We start from the raw sequence: 21,999 nt of genomic DNA on the forward strand, positions 1-21,999 counted from the left end.
ACGGACCAACGAGGTAATCGCCGGGTATTTGCTTGCTTTTTACGCGTATGAGGTGGGAAGCTAATGCAGGCCTTAGGCTGTTTCTGGATGCAGCGCCGATCATGCAGCTATGTGTCGTATTTCTTAGTCAAAGTAAATCCTGATGTCGACCGTTCCACCAGAATACTTTGAACGGTTTTTGCACCGGATCTATCGGATTAATATACAAAAAGATTGGGTATCACAAACTGAAATAAATCACCATTAAACAATCCGCAAGAATCGGTCAATTTAATCGCTCCAGAAATCCCTGCGCAATTAGTCTTTCCACATCACCCTGCCGTACGTACAATTGACTGTTTTTCGTCAAATTGATAACCCTGATAGAACGTTAGCTCTCAAATTTCCCATTGGGAAAACAAAACCAGCCAGGGGACTAGGTTTAAGCAGAAAAATGACGATAAAAGGACAACATACCCATATTCCGTCTGAATCTCCCCCGCATCCTTCAACACTCTCACATCAATAAACAGATCCTTCGGAGGCTCCAAGCTCCCCGTAAGATCAATCTCCGTCCATTGTCCCTTATACGCAGCCAGCATGTCACTATACTGCCTAAAATACTCCTCTTCCTCGGGACTCAGAGAGCTATGATTCCCCGCTTGCGCATTCATGGGCCCCGACGACGCTCCCTGGCCATCTTCAGCCGGCTGCTGCTGTTCTAGCACGTCGATGCCGGTCCAGCACAGTTCTTCGAGTTTGTCGGTCCGCACGCGGTGGTAGGCCAGGAGACATCGCTTGTTGCGGCGCGTGCAGAGGTGGTCGACGAGGAGGGCGCATGCAATGTCCGGCTGAGAGGAGGGATTGAAGCTTCCTTCGAAGGGCGCGAGAAGACGAGCAACGTCGCGATCTAGTTCGCGTACTTCGCGGGCGACGGCGCGGACCAGTTCGGACTGGTAGGGTGGGAGGTGGGCGAGCGATTGGGTGCGTTTGGCATGTTGGACCTAGAGAGAGCGGAGTCAATCATAAGTGAGCAATGAAGAAGGTCAAGCGATTGAGCGTGATGAGACGTACCAGCTTATTTCCGTGTTCGCCGTACATTGAGGGGTCGACACAAACGGGTCTTTTGATGATCGAATGGAACTGATTGTAGGACTGAGCTGTTGATGGGTGTTGATATGTATGAGGTTGTTAAAAAGCCCCAGACTATTAGATTGTAATTGAATTATAATACTTATTTGAAGTGGCGAGGTGATGAGGTGGGAGAAATGGACTTGGAATATCAAAGCATCTGAATCTCCAGCGATACGCGTGATCCCCGCCGCTCCGGACTCCACGTGATGGAGCGCGCCAAGCCTTCTCCTGTACGGTGCACATTGAATGAAGGCATAGGGATTTAAAATGATACAAAATCTTCTCAACTCGCCATTGATGTTCCAAGGTCGATAGGCTCTCAATGTAGAAGGTGAGTTTTGTCATCAAATATCTTACTCTTCAAGTTCTTTTCGATTTGATAACCTTGGTACATACAACGTCACTCGACATCTATATTGCCCTCAAATGTATTCACTACATCACACTCTACACTGAAGACAGAGGGAGAAAATATACTAGATCCGATTGATATCTCCTGTATAACGAATGGAACTCATATTGAATTCTATCACTAAAAACCACCGAGACGCAAACATATAATAACCACAATTACTGAAAGCAGAATCCCACCCTTGCCACAAAAAAAAACTGTTACAATCATGCCACCCAGAACGAAGCGAAAGATTAACAAAACCCAGAGAAGGGGAGGGGAGCCCAGGTAGAGAATGAAGACAAAGCAGGAAATGAGAAAAAACAAAAAGAAAATACAAACAGCGCCGGGTCTGAATCAACCAGGCTTTGAATCTCCAATAAACGAAAAGGTATTCCAGTCCCAAAAACAAAGAGCCTACCCAAATTATTCAAGTAACGATGGCATATACACCATAATGAACGATTCCGTCAAGGCTCGTGACTTTCATCATAATATCACCACTGACATCTCAGCACATACCACAGGGAATCTACCCTAGTATCCTGATTGATGAGAGTTGATCCAACTGTCAAATTCACCACCGGTTTCCATGGATCCATCGTGGTTCGGATCCCATGCCTCGCGACCATCCATCGCAGCCGCCGACCCTGGCTGGTATGAACCAGGCTGGTATGCTGACCCCGACTGGTATGCCGATCCGGCGGGGTAGTTCAGAGAGGTGGGAGAGAGCGTTGTGGGAAGATACAAGTTGTTCGCCGCGGTTTCATGCCACGCCGGAAAATGAGAGTTGCCGTAGGCCGGACCGCCATTTGAAGCATCACCTTGGTATCCCAGCAACTGGGGGTCTAGCTGTCCATCAGGCCCGGCCCCGGGAGCCGTTGGCGGCTGAAGAAGCTCATGGTGGGCTGCTCCTGGCAACCCAGCCAAGGCAGTGGATGTTGTGTACTGGACATCCTGCAAGCCCACCCTCCTGAATCGAACATCTTCGACGTGAGAGCCCATCAGACTGGGAAGGACAGTCTGCTGCATATACTGGGAAGGCTCGGGAGGGGACATCATGCCCGGGGCTGGTCTTCCGGGGTTGCTGGAGTGCCAGGAAGAGTTGAGATAGCCTCCTGTGGGTAGACCATGATCAACGAAACCAAACGGGGTCGAGCCACGGCTGTCCCATCCGCTGCCCAGGTCTGAGCTGACGGACCGGGCGGTATGGCTCGAGAAGGGACTAGACTGTGACGCGCCTTCGATGCACTGGCGGCGATCAATGTCCGGCGTTTTGTCTCGCTTCTTTTTGTCCTTCTCGGGCGTGAAACGGTATCCCGGGTGGGCTCTCTCGTGGTTGATCTTCTCAATCTTTGCCAGAACCTCATACTTCTTGCGGATTTCAGGCGGCTCAAGTCTCCAGCTTTCTCCTGCCGTCCTTGATACAACCTGATGGTTGCTTTGGGCGAACCATGACTTGGCCCGTTCGGCATAAGCCGACCGATAGAGCATGAATGAATTCATGGGACGGGCAATCTTGCCTTTCTCTTTGGCTACTTGCTGACGGACTTCGATCGGTCGGTGAACCCACTCTTCCATGTCCTTGATCGGCACCCCGGTCATGTGCTTGGTCAATTCGCTTAGTGGACCAGGCATTCCGGGGTAGTCCATTTTCCTCTGCTTACCACCACCCCTACGTGGGGACCTGGGTGCCTTCCTGAGCCTCGCCTTTGGGTGAGGCCTCGATCGGGCCGGAGGGGAAAGCCACTGTGATGGCGATGACGAACCACCGCGGAGGAAGTCGTCGTCTGAGGTATGAGGTGGTGTTTCCACCTGGATACCATTTGGGATCATCTGAGCTGGAGGCAGCGGCATGGTATGCGAGAAAGGGGAGTTATGATATTCCTGAGCTCCGGTTAGAGAAACTGGGAAATCTTGATGGATAAGGGGTTCGGGATTCAAATGCTCACCATAGATGACTGGGAACTACTGCCGTAAGTGGCCTCGGCAGGTACACCGTTTCTGTGGAGCGCAGAAGAATCAACAGCACCAGGTTGGTTGTACCGAATGACAATGCACGGATTCTGAAGAGGCTCAGGCGTGGCCCCGCCCGTGGATTGGGGAGGAGAGGGAGGATGGCCAGAGAGAAATCCTGTCGTGGCCGTCATATCGTTTCTTTTCTGATGGGGAGAGCCCCGCGGCGCAAACAGTCGGCTATTCCGATTCTTTTACCCTTCTGTTTTTCGGACCTTGGCTTGTCAGATGAAGTCGCCGCCTGATTGCAAAGAGACGTCGGCCGTGGTCAGAGGAACTTGATCGCGCAGAAGCGGCTGGGAAGGAGCCAAAAGAGGAGTAGACCGCAAACACCAGGATATTCGGGGAGAGAAAGAGGAAAAATTCAGAGTGAGAGAGGAACAACGAGAGCAATTGTCACTGTACTGATCCACTCGGTGGAGGACTCTGCATGAGGCTCTGCCTGCGAGACACCAAACCACGGTCACAGGGTGTCTAAAAGATGGAAATCAAGAAACGGAAGAAAGAAGAAGAACAAAAGACAGGTGAGACAAGCAAGCCTTCTTATTTGTTCGGAGAGGAAAAGGTTTGGTCGAAGGGAAGCAAAAAAAGAAAGAGAGAGATGGGGAGGGAGAACGAAAGGTAATCAGAGACAGAGAAGAAAAAGGGAATTAACAGGTGAGTACAACGAGGAAGTCAATCAGTCAGTCAGTGTCCAAGGTGTATCCACTATCAACCAACTGCTATAGGGGATGTTTTATGTTCTACCCGAGAGGATCTGCAGCGACGAGCAGCTTCATTATAACATAAAATACAACGGCAGGCGGGAAGGAGGCGGGCTAGGAGCAAGCGATGAATGATGTTGCAGACAGTCGTTCTAGATGGCCGTCCATCCATGGAATCCCAGCGGCTGAGACCCTGACTCAGGCCCAAGAAAAGTCCACCTTGTTGGCGGCGGCGGCGGTGTTTTCCTATTCCTGCTTGGGGATGGTGATGGCGCTGTCTTTGTCCAGACTGCTGGGACTGAGGATGATTGGAGGGCAGAGGGGATTTATTTTCTGGCGAGAGGATTTTTGATTCGAAGAGGGGAGGAGGAAATTATTTATTATTATTATTATTATTATTCGGATTTATTTATTTTGTGTTATTTTATATTTTACTTATTCCAGTGTTTTATTTTATTTGATTTTCTCTCCCAGGATTATTTCCTCTCTCCCTCTGATTAGTGCGTCCATAGATTGAAAATCGATCTTGATATTTTTATCCCTCTTTTATTATCAGTTTCTTGACATCGGTGTTTCCACTCCCCCCCCCTTCCCTCTCTCCTTCTCCCTCCCTCTTGTCTTTGTGCCAAATTCAGATCTGAATGAATGCCTGCTTCAGGAAGGTTTCTAGATCTCACCTTACAAGGCTTCCCAAACCAAATGCGGCCATTGAAGAAGATGAAGCCAGAGTCGCTCGCTCTCTTTGACCCGATCTGAAACTCTCCCCAGACGCAAGAACCATTGTAGGCCGCAATGCATGGGGAAAAAGTGACCAGGATGTCTGTATATTCTTAGGATCATGTTGTTATTCCTGGTAGCAGCTCGTTACAGGAAGTTGGGGAACCGCATATACTGTACTCCGTATATTGGCGCGGAATTATTAATAGGAATAGTCACTAGGGAAATTATGATGATGATAATTATTTTTTTTTTTTCAATTTAATATACAATTTTTGAGTTGTGTCACAGTCTAACGCTCAAGCCAAGCGTGTCACACATGGAGCAGGGCAGATCCTCATACCATTCATATCGTTAGTTTAATCTACGCTGGCCCCAAGGAGGCTTAGTCTCCTACAGAGGGGAGGTTTGGGGGGTGGATGCGCTTCGCATAGGCCCCAACCCACTGCAAATCTACCTAGTCCTGATGCACCTCGTACGAACCACTGTCCACTAGTTCTGGAGGGACCTATCAACAATCAGGAAATTATAGCGTGATCCCCGTGCAATTTAATTCTGAAAACTAATTTGAATTTGAATGGTTAGAATTGATGCCCTGCCCTTTTCCCATTCCAATCGCACATTTAATCAATTGAGAAATTACAATGGCCGCTTCATCTACCCATCTGTATTTTCCTCTCTACTCATCTCAAAGAAAATAGGCTCTTCCTCCGCCCTTGATCTCTCTATTGTTCCCCTCCAGCGCAGAATCTCCGTAGTCGCATCGCTTGTACTTCGAACAGTCTGGACTAAGCTAGTAGTCAGTAAACCCTACTACGCTCTCTGCAGGACATTTTGCCTTTTTCGCCCATAGTTCCTTATTCCTCATGACAGCTCCTTACCCATCCCTCCACCCATGGGTTGAGCAACACGAAGAAACGTCACCGATACCCCAGCATTTCCCGTCGATCTTTCTCCTCCGCCTAAGCCCCCCATCCCCCCGAGTTATCGTATGGGAGCTCGTGGTTAGCCGAGCGAAAAGGTTCATCCGGATACGCCCTCAACTCTGTTCATCCGTGGAACCGGCCTTGTCGGTTACCTTTTGCCTTTCCCATTGCACGTGCGGCCCTCATAACTTTAGTGCTGTTTCTACCGTGGATATCCTGACTCCGTGTCTATCCACTCCGTTCGTACGGAGTTCGGACAGAGGAGGAAGGTAAAGCAGCAGGCAGGTGCCAGGAGGACGACGACGAGGCCCTGGGCCAGACACACACACACACAGAGAGAGAGAGAGGGAAGATCTATATTGTTATTTTTCAAGTTCCCCACATCCGACCCAGTCGATCACCACTAGTAACGAAGCTAAGATGAGTCTGGGTAAAGCCCGAATGTCCGAGGGGGGAAACGCCCGGGGCCAGTGTCGGCGATCTTAATGAGTGGAAACGGCTCTGATTAGGCTGGATTCGGGTGCTGGCAGCTTGTCGGTGCCATGTTTTGGCCGCCAAACGGGCTCGCTCGTTTAGTTGGGAGGTGAGGTCCTCCGTACAGTAGCTCTAGTACCTAGTTAGTTCCGTTAGCTCAACAGTCGTAGGCAGGTATCCTGGTCTCTGAGGTGGTAATCACTTAAATTCTGCTGAGACGATGGATTACTACCTTGTCTGGTGAACCTGGTTAGGGCTTTGTTATCTGTGTACACTATATCTAGCTAGTAAGTAGAACGGTAGTAGATAACAATCTACTCCGTACTGCTCGTGTTAATACCCCATCGGAATGCCCACCCGGACAGATAGATGCACGACCAGAATTATTGAGACCAGTTCTTTCTCCTATCCCGTCCGCTCCCCTCCACCACTCGCTCATTGGAGTTTCTCGCCAGACAAGATAAAATCCTCGACCAGTCGTTGGGCGAAAGCCCCATGGAAATGACAATTACCCAGCGTGCGCCACCGCGTCGTGATTGGCGCGCCCACGGTCGGGCTGAAGTATCCGGCGCACTAGGAATGGTCCAGCAGATCATGGGTTGTCCATTTTACCCATTTTGTATAAAGTACTTCTCTCGAAGTGCCTACGGGGTGGTATCGATGACCGTATGATACACGCCACGGTACTTGGCCTGACGCGGAGAGTGCACAACGTAGGATGTACTGCAATGCACTTCTTGGCGGGTTGGGATCGTGGATATCTGGTGCTGCTGGGCTGGAGCAGATGTTCTTCCTCGATTTCATTTATTTTATCTCATTTTTGCTACATTTGATCCGGGTACTTGCTTTATTTTAATTTGCACTTTTTTCTCTTGCTGCTGCTCCACACCACCCTCCTTTCCCTCCTCCGTCTATATCTTATCTATTTTCTTTTTTGCAATTCCTTCAATATACATCAACTATACCCATGGGCGTTCCCTCTCCTCGGCTTCGCGGTGATCACGTGGAACAAAGAATTTTTCGTCAGGTCAGAAAGTCAAGCAGGTAGTCTCGTAGCTAAGAAGTATTGCCCAGACTGGCCCGTAAACTCAATGGCGGCTTCCAAACAGAGAGAAGAGTGAGAAATAAGAACGAAGGGAAAGAATAAAAATAAAATAAAAAATAACAAGAAAAAAAAAAGGCGGGATCAGACAACTTCCAAATAACTCGCACGAGAATTTCCTGTCCTGTCCTGTCATACAGAGGCGCACGAACTGGTATGATTATGATTGTGATGATAATAATATTTCTTTTAAATTGATCAACCTCAAGCGCATAGAGTCGGATAGGAAAGTCTTAGTATAATTGATGGAGGGTATATGCGTATCACTGTCGTCTGTACAGCCTTCACCCTCACGTCGCACCAAACGGTTTTTCTCTGTAACCATTCCCCTCCTCCCACGGGTCGGTGCCTAGGTAGGTGAACTAGGCAGTACCTGGGTTTTCTTTGCGCCTCCCTCCCACCACCTGCAGGGTGTCCAAGCCAGGATCAGTTGGTAACTCAACATGTGGCCGGCCACCATATTGCGAACCCTTTTTCTTTCTTTTCTTTTTGCCCCCCCTCCCTGCTGGTCCCCGGGGTTGGAATGGTCGAGGATGCAATGATCCCCGGGATTGTTGATTTTATCCACTAGGCTAGGTATGTGGCTCTATCAAAAAGCAAGGTATCCACTGCTGCTTATTTTCTCTTTCTTGGCTACCTACGCTGTGTACTGCACCATCATCATAATTATCATTCCTTGGCAATGTTTTTACTTCATATGCTTTAAAATCGTGCGTCTAAAAAAAATGGATGGATACCTCGGCCACCTCCGCCCCATCGCACCCTAAATCTTATTCAACCTGAGAGTTTTAAAACCCCCCAACCCGTGCGAGTAAAAATCCACTAGAGCCTCGATCGACATTAGCGCACGCCGTGCAGAGAGAGAGAGAGAGAGGGAGAGAAAGTAAGTTATGGAGGATCGGGGAGAGGAAGGAAGAATCACCCCCGACCCAGTAATGATCTTCCAATGATACGTACCTGTTAGTTGTTAGTGTTAGAATGTCTCCGTTGTTAGTTTTATAAATCGGCGTATAGACTTTTATGGCTTGCGCAGGAACCGAGCCTGAACGCCGGCCCTCTGCAGGTTATGATTCTTTTTATTTTTTTTATGTTTATATTTTATTCTTATTTCTTTTTTTTTTTTTTTTTTGCCCGATGTATTTCTTTTCTCTTTTTTTTTTTTCGAACTTGACCCGGTTTTGATTCCGGTCTGGGTTAGATTTTCTCCCTTCACATCTTTCTTTTCCTTTGTGTTTTTGTGTTTTGATTTTCGTCTATCCAACTCCTCCTTCCAACATACTCGATGCATAAGGTTTCTGTGGACTGTGGTGGATGTCAGAACCCTCGATGGCTGGTTCTATGGGACTTCCATGCCTTCTGCATCTTATCTTATCGGGCATGGAGGGAAAAAAAATGAAGTCCGTTTTCAATTGATGATACTCCTGCATTAGGGGATGGAAAGAGGCGTTGCTAGTGATTAGTACGGAGTAGTGGCTTACCTATACTTTCTAGGTACGGCATTTTGTTCATCCTTTTTTCCCCCCCTTCGTGTACTCGTTGCCTGCCGGAAAGTGCCGAATCCGAGGGCTAGAGAGTGTGATTCGAGACTCGGAGTTAAGAGGGTGACTGAGATGAATATGCCCCCCGGTTCCCAGTCCCCATTGCCACTAATTGTCGATCAATGCATCATTCTCATTTCCCCGTACGACATACTTACGTCTGCTTACTGTTAAGGTATAGGGGGTCCTGACTATCATTATAGACTGTACTTGGGTACTCAGGATGTATGCCTAGGTATGTACTACCTACCTCACTTCCGTACACCGGAGTAACACCTGCTGCCTACCTACCTACCTACCAACTCAATCTCGTATATTACGAGGCCGGATGGCACCGAGGGCGGTCATAGCGGCTCATCTGGCTGTTTCGATGAGGAGTAGTTACCTAGGTAGGTATGTCGAAGTTATCCTATCATCTACGAGTTCTGTCGAATACGATACGGCTCTCTCCGGCTTCCTTCCCTGCGTTAATCTAGGTAACTCCTCAACTCCAGATTATGTTCGTTTAAAGCCCGTATACAGTATCTCTGAGTATGTACCTACCCACCTACTTACCCACCCACCCACCTCCTCCATAGTATGCTACCTACAGGGTAGGGTGGATACCTCCACCCATCTGACAGTGAGTGGGCATTTCCCGTCCGTCCCCACATCGTCTCCTGTCATTCGTCTCCACCATTCGACTTCTCGCCTATCGTCGCTTAGATAGGTAGGTAGGTAGGTAGGGATGTCTAGGGATGTTGATCTCATCTCATCTCATCTCGTCCGAAGTGTACAAAATATCTTAGGTTATCTCTCGGCGTCCATGTCCATGACCATGTCCATTGACTACCCATGAACCTGAACCGAACCGTCTAGCCGTGTAGGAACCAAGGTACGAGCCAGGACAAGATGTTGATTGTTGATTGATGTCCTGTCCTGTCCTGTCCTGTCCTGTCCCGTCCCCACTTCACAGTTACGATGTGTGTTACACAGGGTGGTGAATTACTTCATCATTTTCCGCGGCCTCATCCGACTACCTATATGGGGTCTGATATAGGTAGTATCGGGGATGATTTTTTGTTGTGAAACAGGGAGAGAGTTTAGTTGGGTTATATTTTGTTATATTATACTATGCTATGCTATAGTAGGGACAGATATACACTGTACATCATAGAGTATTTGTCCACAGGTATGTATGTATGTGTATACGAAGTCGATTTACGAAAAAAGTCAAGATGAAGTCTACATAATATTCACCAAGTCTAGATCTTTACTAACTACGGAGTAACTACACCAGAGAAGAAAGAAAACATCAAAACCTTCAAAGTAGACTAGACTCCGAATACCTATCCAAGGGATTCCAGAACCCATCAACCTGAGCGATAATAAACAAAAAAAAATCGATAGATAAAACCAAGTATCCAAAAAAGTAAAAAAAGAAAAAAGCGACAAGCCATCGCAATATTCCAACAACGGATCGACAAGATTCTCTCGACCTTCTAGAAGAACAAAAAAAAAAAAAAAAAAACAAAAAAACGCCCCGCCAAGCCACGCACCTTTCTACATCCGGAGATCCCATGACTGCCTGTGGACCACCGGGGGGCTGGCGGGGGTTTGAGCACGCAGCACGCAGCAACGCCCAAACGTAGCGCAACTTTGGCGGATGATGGCGTTTAGAATGTGGCTTGGGGCTTGCTTGAGGGGAAAAAAAAAGATTGCGAAGCGAGGGAAGAGAGGAGAAGGAAGGGGGACTCTGCACTCTGCGGCGGGTTTTCTTGTGACAGGTTGTGTGTGTGTGGGCGTGGGCGTGGCCGGATCCGGCGAAGAAATTGAATCAACTCAACTCGGGGGGAATACTTGGCGCGCTGCTACCGTAGTTGAGGTGGGATGGCCGTTCATGGGGTGAACCGGATTCGAGAGTGGATCTTGCGTTACCACAGGATATTGAGGATCTATGGGTGTATGAATGGATGAGAGGGGGGTGGTTGGGGGATGTGACTAGTAGGGATTGATTTGGTGGTTCAGGGCCAGGGCCATGAACATGGACAGGGTTTATGGCCAGGGTAGTGAAAAGGGAAGAAAAAAAAGACAAGGCAGAGATTGAACAACAAACTAAACTAGGGTTCCTGGAAAGCGTTGTTGCTGGGATTCCTTTTCCTTGCCTTGCCCCCAATGCGATGATGCCTGGGGATGTACAGGATTCCTATTCCTATTCATGCCCATTCATTGACGGATATTCGTCATTCACGTTCCACAGGGCTGTCGTTGACCGACGATCTAAATATATGTTTTCCTTTGATTCATTTCTGCTAACCACGTCCTACCTTCTTTTTGTCCTCATTGCCACAGCAATGAATTGTAGAGACACGTATCCCCCTCGTGTCTCGAGTCCCTTGTTCGTTTCATCCTGTCTCGGTTTATTTCTTTCATCTAGACCAGATGAGTATTTTTATCTCCATTCTCCTCGAGACAGCGGGCAACAATAGGGTCTTGAAGAAAGAATCAAAGACATCGAGCGAGGAATCGAACGGGAGGGGGGACTAGAATAGGTAGAGAGGGGTTACACGTTTCTCGTCAATGGGAATGAGGCGAAACGGGTAGGGATGGAGCTGGTCAATCATCTTGAGGGTACTCGGCACACCGACCGGAAATGGAAATCATGTCGGGATGACTAGAACCCGCCAACCCTCCAGGCAATACTCCGGGCAGAGCACACAGATAAACACACACACAGAGGGAGAGATAAGAGGAGAGCTCCAGTCCAGACTCCCTCCAATCCACCCGTGTTCTCGAATCTACTCCTTCGTGGCCCTACCAATAGGGGAATTTGAACATCCCCGAATCCGCACGCACTATTCACTGAATAGGCAAAAGAATAGAGAAGAATAGTCTCGCTGTGGAACGAATCCCCTCTTCGCAAGAAACGCCACCTCCCTTTCTGCAGGGGTCAAAGACCGGAGAAGCCAATCGTCGATCTTTCTGACCATGATTAAAATGGCTCGTCACGTTCGCGACGCAAGACCAACTAATCACAACTTGAGGCTTCCGTATTTGCCTTGTCTATAGTAACGACTGATGAGAGTGACAAGGGGGGAATTTCTGAATGGTGAATAGACGGTACGTGACAAGGATGTTGGGGGAAAAGGGAGGGGTAAGATATGGAGAAAAGTTACAGGGTGGTAGTAGCAGTGGGCAGGACAAGGCAGTAGGGCTGTGTCCGAGCTGAGCTTATTACTGTAATCCCCGTCCACGGTCAAGAAACTCGGTCAACGAGCTGAACATGACAGGATATATTCATAGTAGCATACTAGTCGAGTTGTCTCACCGCTAGATCCAACGGAAAGAGCCCAAGACTGTTGAGTTATTGGCAAAAGAAACAAAGTATGAATCGATAAAGAAATGCTCCGTGAATTGAAGGAGACTTAGGAGAGCGCCCAAAGTCAAATCACTAGCTACATCGTTAGATCCCTAGTCGAATACTAAATAAACATGGGGATTGTCGGTCAAGCACGACAATAGGGCAAAGGCAAAGGCTGTGTGCATAAGATCAGCGCCCATAACTATATATCACCAACATAAGTTGTAGGTATTTATAATCCAGACTTAGAGCAAAGCGTCAACTGCGGCTATCCCAAGTATACCAACCAACCGGAACGACACCAGACACACGATTGGAAAGGTTTCGTCCTTAGGCACAGATCTGTCGGGCTGTACAGCTGCACCGCTGCACGTACAGGCACAGCGACACGCGCCCGGAAATAGGCAGGGCGATAGAGGGGCAGTGTCGCGGTGGACCGAGGTCCGACTAGGTAACTAAGTGCTTATGAGTATCGACAGGGAAGACGAGCCAACAGGTCCCACGTTTCGTCGACTCGGATTGGGTACCGAGACGGCGGATCTGGGGCTAATAGGTGCATTGCACTAAATCGACGCTGCAGGCAAACCGCGTTCGACCATTCGGCGATTCGGCCTTCTTGTTCAGGTTGCACAAATCGTTAGTTCTGCCTATCGCGGACGGAGATTTGAGGATGAATGGTGTGAAAATCTGAGTGTCCCCGCAAGGCAGTTGGTCCCCGCCAATATTCGAATTATGGACTCAGTAGTCAGTACAGATACAATACTGTACAATGGACGATACTGGGCGATACTGCCATGGAGTCCAGAGAGTGGATCCCGATCCGATCTACGGAGTAGGAAGTGAGAGCAGCAGCAAATGGGACAGCAGCAGCATTTCAATTCTGTCAACCGGCCGAACAAAACTATGGAGTCCCGTGACGAGGATCCAATCCGTCTAGACCCCGGCGAGACTCCACTCGGCCCTAGGAGTAGGGAACACGCGGTCTCTCCGTTCTCCTGCCAGCTCGTGTACAGACATCGATTTATTGGAGGCCATTCCAGCAGAAATGATACTTCAGTCTTTTCCTACCCGAGGATCTCGCGCGAGACGAAGAAAGATGAAGAGCAAGAGCGAGATAGACGGGGGAGCTCCACCAGAGGCTACCGGGGATCATCAAAGACTTGCGAGTTGCGACAACCGCGGTACCTAGTTGGGGGATCCGTGCTGTTACCAATTTCCAAGTGGTATGATGGACAGACGTGCATCCAATTACCGACGCGGGACGAAGCATAATTCCAGAGCTCGCGAGATAGCAATTGAGATCGAGAGCGTCTCGCTAAGGCAGACTGACCGGATGCACCGTCCGCCAATGTGCTTCCAGTACACTAATGTAGTGCTACCATCGGAGATCCTAAACGGTTCAGAACTTCATTCTGAGTTGGGGGTGGGGTTTTTCTTCTTGGTTTATTCTTTATTTTTTTCCTTGCTTTTTTCTCCCCGGGGATGGACAGCCCGTGTTCAATGTCATCCGACATGCGCGCCTCCCTGCAATGCGCATCCAAAACGGTTACTCCTACTGCGTGCGCTAGCGGCGTCGGTGACAACTGCGCGTTGCAGCAATGGCATAGAATCGGGTTGTCAATACCCTGGAAAACTCGCGGTCTGGCGCAGATGACGGTCTGGTATCTGGTCGCAGTGGGTTTAGACTATAATAAGGTGTTCTATAGGTGATACAGGGTGGCAAGCGATGATGTACAGAGTATCTGTCTGTACGACGTCAGGTCAACTCTCCCCTCTTCCACCCCGGCAGAAGTATCATTTGACCTAATAATCAGATAGGTCCAGCCTTGCTTGCCTCTACGGTGTACTTTCTACCGGCTCCATCCATGCACCGGTGATCGTATCATCCAGTCATTAGCTCATAAGGTCCTAACGGTAGGCTACTACCTCAGCTAGTTCTCCGGTCTAATGAGGATTTAGTAAGGAGTAACCCTAGCCAATTCGGCCTCAGCCGCCCTACCAGTTGGGGGCGATCGACAGGCGACGACAGGCAACCAACCTGTCTTAGTTTTTTAACCGGTAGGAATAGTCATGTTTCTCCACCGCATCCTGATTCAGGTTCACGTTCGGGATCGATGATGCATGTCTTTTTTTTTTTTTTTTTTTCTGTCAATTTCCCCCGATATTGCATTTTTAGCGAATTTCTTGTTCTGATCGGATGGAAACCGAAGGGCTCAAAGGCCCCTGAGTGGACGGACCAAACCGGGTTCCAATAGTTTCATCCCGGCGTTCCCGGAGTACAGAGTCGCACGTAAACGGATTATGTGCAACTTCCAAATCTACAACCTCGGCGCACCGGGTTTCTGACTGGACTGGTCTCATTTCTCGTTGCTTTTCCCACTCCGTTCGGCCCCATCACGTTCTCCATCGAGCGACTATTAACTTTTCAGCGCGGGAGGATGTGACAGCCGGCCCGTCATGTCAGTTGATCGGGGATCTTAACGGGGGACACGGGAAAGTGAATTCAGACCAATCTGGAACTCTGGTAGGTATCCACTTGTTTGATTGACTGGCATGACGGGGTCGTGCGGCGATGATGCTCGAGGGAAGAATCGCGGCGTGTCCGAATCGGAGTGGATAACATACGGAGTGCAGTCTGTTCATGAGAGGATCGGGATCCTCGCGAATATTGCCCTACTCTGGAGTACAAGCGGACGGTGCGACCCCTATCGATTTGTCCCGTCGACCCATTCGGCGATGTTAGAAATTCCTCCGTACTCCATACTGGAGCGTTGATTCAACCTCGACCGGGCCATCATAATAGAACGGTGCGCGAAGGATCGAGATCTACTCCACCGTCTCCCCTGCTAGTCTCGATGCTACCTGAATCCATCTCCATCAATCCACCTGCGCCGCAGCCTAAACAAGCAATGACCACGATCTCCCTGGGAGGATTTTCTCCCGTTAGGAAGTTCCTCCGCAGTCCGGGGAGGATGCCGACGGCGAGTCAGGAGACAAGACCAGCGCCGTAGAAACTAGATTAACGTCGTATCTGGTTGAAACGATCCCCACTCTACTGAGGGCTAATTCCTTAGGTAGGATCAAACGAACTTGGATATGATAATGATTATCAATCCGGCCGGCCGATCCTCGGTATTCCATCTCGTCGCAATCGCCGACTCAGACTCTGGAACCCTAAACTTCCAACCGCCTCACTAGTTAACCATGTTAGCTCATCTACCAGTAACAGGAACAATGTGAATGTAATTAAATCATACCAAATCACATGCCGTGCGTGATTTGATTTCCTCCACCTAGGCTTACGGAGTCCCTATCCGTAGTTTTTAGTCTTGCTGGCTGGCTAACTAGTAGCTAGTCCAGTTAGCAACCTTCGCCAACACATTAGCGTCAAGCTTCGTTCCTATTCATTCCTATTGTCCCCTTTTCTTTGACCCATTCATCCTTTCATTCATGCATTCTTTCTCAATAGGCACAATACAAATCTAGATTCACCCCCCTGTACTCTGTACTGCATCACTGCATCACTGGCCTGCATCCTACGGGGTAACTAAACTCGTCCCCACCATAACCGTACTCTACGAGATTTAGGAAATAAGGAGAATCAATTATCGAACGGCTTCGGGGGGCAACAATAGAAGTCTAAGCCCGAGAGCTGCCGTACGTAACCCCCCTAATCTAGCCTCACTAAGGAGAGTGACTTGCATTTCCCGTCTCCATTTCTTTAGTCTCCAAGTCTCTACTGTAGGATCCACAGCCCGCGAAACGACACCTACCTACCCACCTACCCACCTAACTAACTAACTAAATAATATTAATAACTAGGAGACCCAACCCCAAGACCCGCAACCACCTGCATCCCTGCGCAATGACCCATTCTTAATTGCCAGGGGGGGCTGCTACAGCCTCCCTGGGTCCCCCGGCTAAAATCACTAACTACAGTAACTAAGTAAGTAACTAGACAAGTGCTGTGCTGTATGTAGGTTAGACGAGCACATCACATCCCGCGTCAAGTCCCAGTGCCGATTGGTGTAGTTGAAAATCGTTAGTAACTTAGCGACTGGGTTGTCGGATTTTGATCTATCTAGTTATCTAACTACTGACTACTGTATCTAGTTATTCGGAGTTGCCGGAGAATCTGGTTACCTAGAGTGGTAACAATTCTTGATGCGGAGGGGGAGGAAGAGAAGGGAGGGGATAATTAGGTAGAAAGAGGAAGGGGGGAGAAAAAAAGCAATGAAAATCTCGGGATCTACCGTGTCCCCCAAGCATACAGTAGAATAGTCGCAGTATCGACCTCCAAAGCAAAGCAAAGAAAGCCCCAGAGCGAGAGAAACAGAAGGGAAGAGAGACAGCGGGAAAGAACCTACGCGCCACGCCAAGCCCCCTCACCCAATCAATCACATCCAAATCGAACAGAAACCATCATCGACCTGACCTAGCTAGTTACGGAGTAGGATTTTAGTATTTTCACACATCACAGCTCAACTACGGTTCTCTGCCTGTGAAACTAAACCCCCTTAGGTCCAGCCAGGCGAGCTACCAATTACCTCATCTCGACGGGGAAGGGACTTCGTGTCCGTTCGGATCGGGATCTAGATCTCAGTCGAGGCAGTGGTTGTAGGTAGGTCCTGTACCTAGGTAGGTAGGTAGGTAGGTAGGTAGCGAAGGGGTCTATTTTCATGGTCATTGGAGTTGCTTGAACTGAACGGCGAACACCGACTGACTGCTGGCACTAAAACTGTCGTCGTCGACTCCGTTGGTTGGGTTTGATCTATTCGGTCTGGACTCTGTCCGGCTCGGGGGGTTAGTTTAATGGATATTGGTTGTTTGACTCGGGTGGGATGGAATGCCTATTCTAGATAGGGAGGGGGAAGGGTGAGGTATTTTTTTCTCTTTCGTTTTCGCAATCTGGGCATTGGATTGATTGCTACCGAACTATGTATGTAGATAGAGAGATGCGTACAGTACTGTAGGTAGGTAGGTCCCTCTCCCCTCCCCAGCCAATTCGATAATCGAACGAAAACAATGCGATTTTTCCTAGAGCAAACTAGATAATACTGCCTGTACTGTAACTACTGCATGATCAATGCAATGCAACAAAACCAATTAAATCACGAAAGTACAGTAAAGAGTAGAATGTGTTTGTTCTGCTGCATCCATCTAACATATTTGTTTGCTAGCTAGTCCGCTGATCAATCTTAGCTTCTCTCTGCGTCATGTTGTTGTTTGTTTGCTACCTATTGATTGATAGATGCAGATATCAATGCATGTCTGCATGCATGCGCCATCTCCATGCACACATGCACGCGACACATGCCCTGTGCTCCGGGATTAGATCAGGAATCGGGGATCGGGATTTACAATAAGATTGGCGTTCATGCAGCTGCCAGCTATGTCACTGCTAAGGTTTGACTCTGAGGAGCTGGGGAGGGAGGTATGGAATCAAGTGTACTTCCCCTATACAGATAAACACACATACATGCGCTGGCAGATGTGTTCTATTGTCAATTTAACACATCATGACGAGAATGTTCAAAGCTGTAGATCATGTAGTCCTCAATAAATATATCTTCACCCGGAATCACGCCTATGTTGATGATATATAGTGGGTATATATATACCTCATTATTACAAGAAAACCTGTCAAGATTTATGCAAAGACTTTTAATACACGGTGAATCTTCAATCCAGATCTGCTCGTACATCGTACACCTATTTCGGTTTCAATGGCCTGCAACGCCCTGTCAATCAAAGTTCCCAGAATAGAACCATAGAAAAGTAAATATCCAGTCCAGCTCCAGCTCCAACCAACCAACCAACCGACAAATGCAATCGTTGTAAACGCAATAGAATAATTGTTGCAAAAGTGACAGTGACCAGCAAACAAGAGGCTCGGGGACCGCTCAGCGTAAACAACGCCTCTTGTTTCATGTCTATGGATAGACAATCCAGTCATGCGGGTAATAAGTAGTTTAATAGAGGTTAAAAAAAGAAAAAAGAAACACCACCAAGCTTTTGTAAAAACAATGGTATGAGGTTAGTTTAGACTCATGGCTTGGTACGTTGATGGCATTCACCCTCATTTGCTGGGGTTGATATTTCCGGTCGTCTTGGATTCGTTGCACAAGATAATGGCGACACCCCAAGAGATCCGTCGGGTGTTAGTTCCCACACACTAAAAACGGACGGCGCCCAAGTTGTTGATGGTGATGATTGTTCGCAAGGATGTGTCCAAGGTTCCTTGCTAGTTTCGAAGGTTGTAATCTAGTTGTTCGGAAGTGTACATGCAATGCCGGAGCGGTCGTCGTTCACCTACTCCATCAACCACATGATTCACGACTGTCCATTCGTCGCATCACGCTGAGCATCTGGTCGCGGTGTCATGGCCGACGGTCCGAGAGGAGGGATTCGATTGAGAGACGGAGATGACATCGCCGAATGTTGTCCATTGGAGACGGCCTGTGGCTGATTGTGGAACATCAGCGCGTTCTCCCGTTGTCGACGTTCTTCCTGCTCTGGGGTCATGCACTTGACCGGTGGCGGGATGGGGGCATCCGGCGAACTCCGTCCCATCAACTTGGGGCTCGGTTCAAGTTTCTGAATAGGAGGCAAGACAGGGGCTCCCGCGATGCTGCCCGACGTCATGGGTCGAGGAGACTGCTTGGTTGGGCTGATCCCCGAGAACGGCACGCCGTGTGAGCTTTGCGGAGGAGAGGACTGACTGCCAGGGGTGGCCATGAGATTCGAATGTCCGTTGTGAAGGGATGAGAAAGATGCATAGTTGCCGCTACCTGGCCGGGTAACTTGCTGCGGCCGGTAGGGTGTCCATGGAGCTGGACTCTCCGACGAGGCGGCCGAAGGCGGGAATCCCGCGAGTGGACCGACGTCACGATTGCCCTGGGTCGGGGACATCGATGGACGATTCTGGATGGGCGAAGCCATATTCTGACTGTGAACCGAATGGGATGACGAGGGCCGTTGGGAGAGCGAGCCACCGTTCAGTGGTCCATGATGGTTGGGCGGAAGATGAGCGACCTGCTGCATCGGCGGAAGTTTGGGCAGTTGATCCCTCGACGGCGTGTGACCATTGGTACCCTTGGTCGGCGAGTATGGGCCACGAGGGGAACCGAGCGAGGCCATATGGGAAGACTGAGGTCGCCGTTCGGGTGACAGAGGGAACGGGACAGGCCGCGTCGCATGCTGCGGCGGCAGAGACGGTTGCATAGTAGGTGGTTTCGACGGAGACGCATTTGAGGCCTTCGAGGGAGAGCGCTGAGCCTCAGGCTGATACGGCACAAAAGTATGAGCGATGGGTTTGGGTTGACTCTTCTCGACATCGGTCGCTGATGGCGGAGAGGAGCCAACTCGGAATTTCAACGGTGGGAGCTTGGGCTTCTTCGCTTCCTCTTCTCGCCGTTTGCAGTCGAGGCAGACGAAGTGGAAATCCTCGCGCTCCGCTTCGTCCTGTCTAATCCCAAGGCATTTACTGTGCTGCCACACGTTGCACTTCTCGCAGGCGACGCTATGGGAGCCATCGTCCTATTGAACATTAGTCTCTCATCTTTCTGTTCAGCCTGGGAATTCTCTTACCAGATTTTCTCCATGCACGCCGCAGCCGGAGCAATCAAAGATCCACTCGTCTTCCTGAGAGAGTCCTTCTAGATTCTTGCGCTGCTTTTCTAACTCCGCCTTCAACTGCCTTTCAGAGACTCGGCTTTCGCCGCGTTCTAGTTTCTGCTGTTCCTCCTCTATCCTTTGCAATTCGGTCTCATGTAACAGGCGCTTCTTCTCCCGTTCCTTGATGCGCTCTTCACGGGTCTGCATCCGTGACCGTCTCTCCTCTTCGATTTTCAGTTTATTCTCTTCGGCCTTGCGGGCTGCAACTGCATCTGCTTCCTTCTTGCGGGCTGCTTCCTCCGCCTCACGCTCGTGTCGCTCTTTCTCGGCCTTTCCAGCGATGCGGCTCGACCGCTTAGCGCCAGCCAGTAGTTGCAGATTGAAAAGCTCCTTCTCACGCTTGACCTTTTGTCGTTGTTGTGACTCTTCTTCCTTCTCAATCACCGGCATGACCTCCTCATTGATGCGGTCTCTCAGAATTTTCTCATCGGCATCCTTCGTCTTCTGAATGGAAGCCAAGAACTGCTGGTAGTCCGAAAGGGTGATTGCAATGCACTCCCACTGCATGTCGGAAAAGGGATCCCGAGCAACATCACCATCCGCGTTGTTCTTATTATCCTCGTCCGAAGAATCGTTGTCGAAGGCCACTCCAGAGACCTTTCTCCGCTTCGACGCCCTCACGGCTCGGGCACTCTTCCTCTTGGTCTTCGATTTAGCTGGTTTGGGGGGAGGGAGGGGAGGATCGGTGCGACGGTAGAGTCTATTGTCGTCTAGAATGTAGTAGTAGCGACCGTCACGATCATATCCTATTTCTTCGATTCGCTGGAAGGGTTGTTCAGCTATGAAAAGAACATAGTCCGTGGGGGAAGGGGAAGCTCACCCATTGCGTCTGATCAAGCTCCTTCTGCTCTGGCATCTTATCACGAATGCGATCGGGGTTCCAGAAAGTCCACACAGACAGCTGGTGGAGCACGCGAAGTTTTAGAAAGACATCGAATTCGGAGAATTTGTTCGGGACCTCGTCGTGGCCGAAGGGATTAGGAATATGAGGGGCTTTGGCATTATACTGTCGTCGCGTGTACTCGTCAAAATTATCGAACCTAAGACCGAGCCCATCTTGGTCAGCTTCGCGCGATCAAAAAGGACCCAAGGAACCGTTCACGTACGTCAGGCCGCGATGCGACGAGACCCATTTGAGCAGACACAACCCAATCTCCAGCAGTTTTTCCGACGACCCGGGTTTCAGGCATTCGTTCTCTAGGTCCTATACAGAAGGCAACGTTAGTTCCAAGAGCTAGAGTTCACCATGCGCGACCGCATGGCGAGCCATTTCGCGCATCGGCTCGTAGGCCGAACAGCGAAGGGGCACGTACGTCGATCCCGAAATCCTCATCAATCTTCATAAGTTTGCCGAAGATGGTGATGTATTGCATAAGATTGGCGAACTCCCAGCAGTTTCGAACCCGATCAAGTAGACTAGATTCCTCCGGGGGCTGCTGGGGGGCAGCATCCGCCTCGGAACGGGTGCGCTTTCGCGAGACCATAGAGACGGTTCGAGACCATCAAAAGACGCCGCAGCGCAGGACCGGATGCCGAAAAAAACCGCCGGATGTTCCGCGTCGGGAGGAGGTATGTGCGAAAGACCGACAAGTCAGGAAGCGGGAGAAAATGCGCAGGAAAGAGGTAATCAACAAATAGTACAAATTAGGTGGAAATATGGGAAGAACAAGTGGTGTTGGTGGACAGGAGGGCAGGGCGTGTCGGCGAGAGAGGGAGATGAGCTCAGAGTCCCGAGAGGCGCGTCGGGCCCGTCAGGTGATGTTAGCGAGCCGACTGGGCGCCCGATAAGGTCGACCCTCTCGACGTGGCCCTTCGTTTCTAGACTTGCCAGGTAATTAGGCTTACTGTGGATTTGGGAATGCGTCTCTGTTTTCTCTTTAAAAAAGAAAGCAATTGACATTCGTAACAGATGTATCGGCAAAAGAATAAAGCAATATCCATAGACTGACTGTTCCGTTGCCACCCGACAAACCCGAAGTACTAGGAAAAGGTATGATGTGA

The 21,999-nt window shown here is 49.4% G+C and overlaps 3 protein-coding genes across 3 annotated transcripts; all 3 read right to left on the reverse strand.

Annotated features, from left to right (window-relative positions):
* Window positions 1–265: 265 nt before the first annotated feature.
* PSF1 (DNA replication protein PSF1) lies at window positions 266–1,080 on the reverse strand (the record flags this gene model as incomplete). Its single annotated transcript, XM_046082043.1, has 3 exons — window positions 266–359; window positions 457–983; window positions 1,054–1,080. The coding sequence occupies 3 exons, from the start codon at window positions 1,078–1,080 to the stop codon at window positions 266–268; spliced, it is 648 nt and encodes a 215-aa protein (XP_045938000.1).
* A 388-nt stretch (window positions 1,081–1,468) lies between these two features.
* Window positions 1,469–4,591, reverse strand: LDX57_000397 (uncharacterized protein). The gene is made up of 2 exons (XM_046082044.1): window positions 3,457–4,591; window positions 1,469–3,391 (listed from the first exon to the last, which is right to left on the reverse strand). The coding sequence occupies exons 1-2, from the start codon at window positions 3,652–3,654 to the stop codon at window positions 2,042–2,044; spliced, it is 1,548 nt and encodes a 515-aa protein (XP_045938001.1). The 5' UTR covers window positions 3,655–4,591; the 3' UTR covers window positions 1,469–2,041.
* Window positions 4,592–18,654: 14,063 nt separating this feature from the next.
* On the reverse strand, window positions 18,655–21,482 carry LDX57_000398 (putative PHD finger domain protein; the record flags this gene model as incomplete). The annotated part of the gene is made up of 5 exons (XM_046082045.1): window positions 18,655–19,860; window positions 19,912–20,760; window positions 20,819–21,038; window positions 21,105–21,202; window positions 21,312–21,482. The coding sequence occupies 5 exons, from the start codon at window positions 21,480–21,482 to the stop codon at window positions 18,655–18,657; spliced, it is 2,544 nt and encodes an 847-aa protein (XP_045938002.1).
* Between the last annotated feature and the right edge of the window lie 517 nt (window positions 21,483–21,999).

Source organism: Aspergillus melleus (assembly GCF_016097325.1).
Source record: "Aspergillus melleus strain CBS 546.65 chromosome Unknown contig1, whole genome shotgun sequence".
Classification (NCBI taxonomy): domain Eukaryota; kingdom Fungi; phylum Ascomycota; class Eurotiomycetes; order Eurotiales; family Aspergillaceae; genus Aspergillus; species Aspergillus melleus.

Coding starts and splice junctions, on each gene's coding strand:
- LDX57_000397 (XM_046082044.1), bottom strand. CDS start 3,654: ATGACGGCCACGACAGGATTTCTCTCTGGCCATCCTCCCTCTCCTCCC. Junction 3,392..3,456: donor GTAGTTCCCAGTCATCTATG/GTGAGCATTTGA, acceptor ACCGGAGCTCAG/GAATATCATAACTCCCCTTT.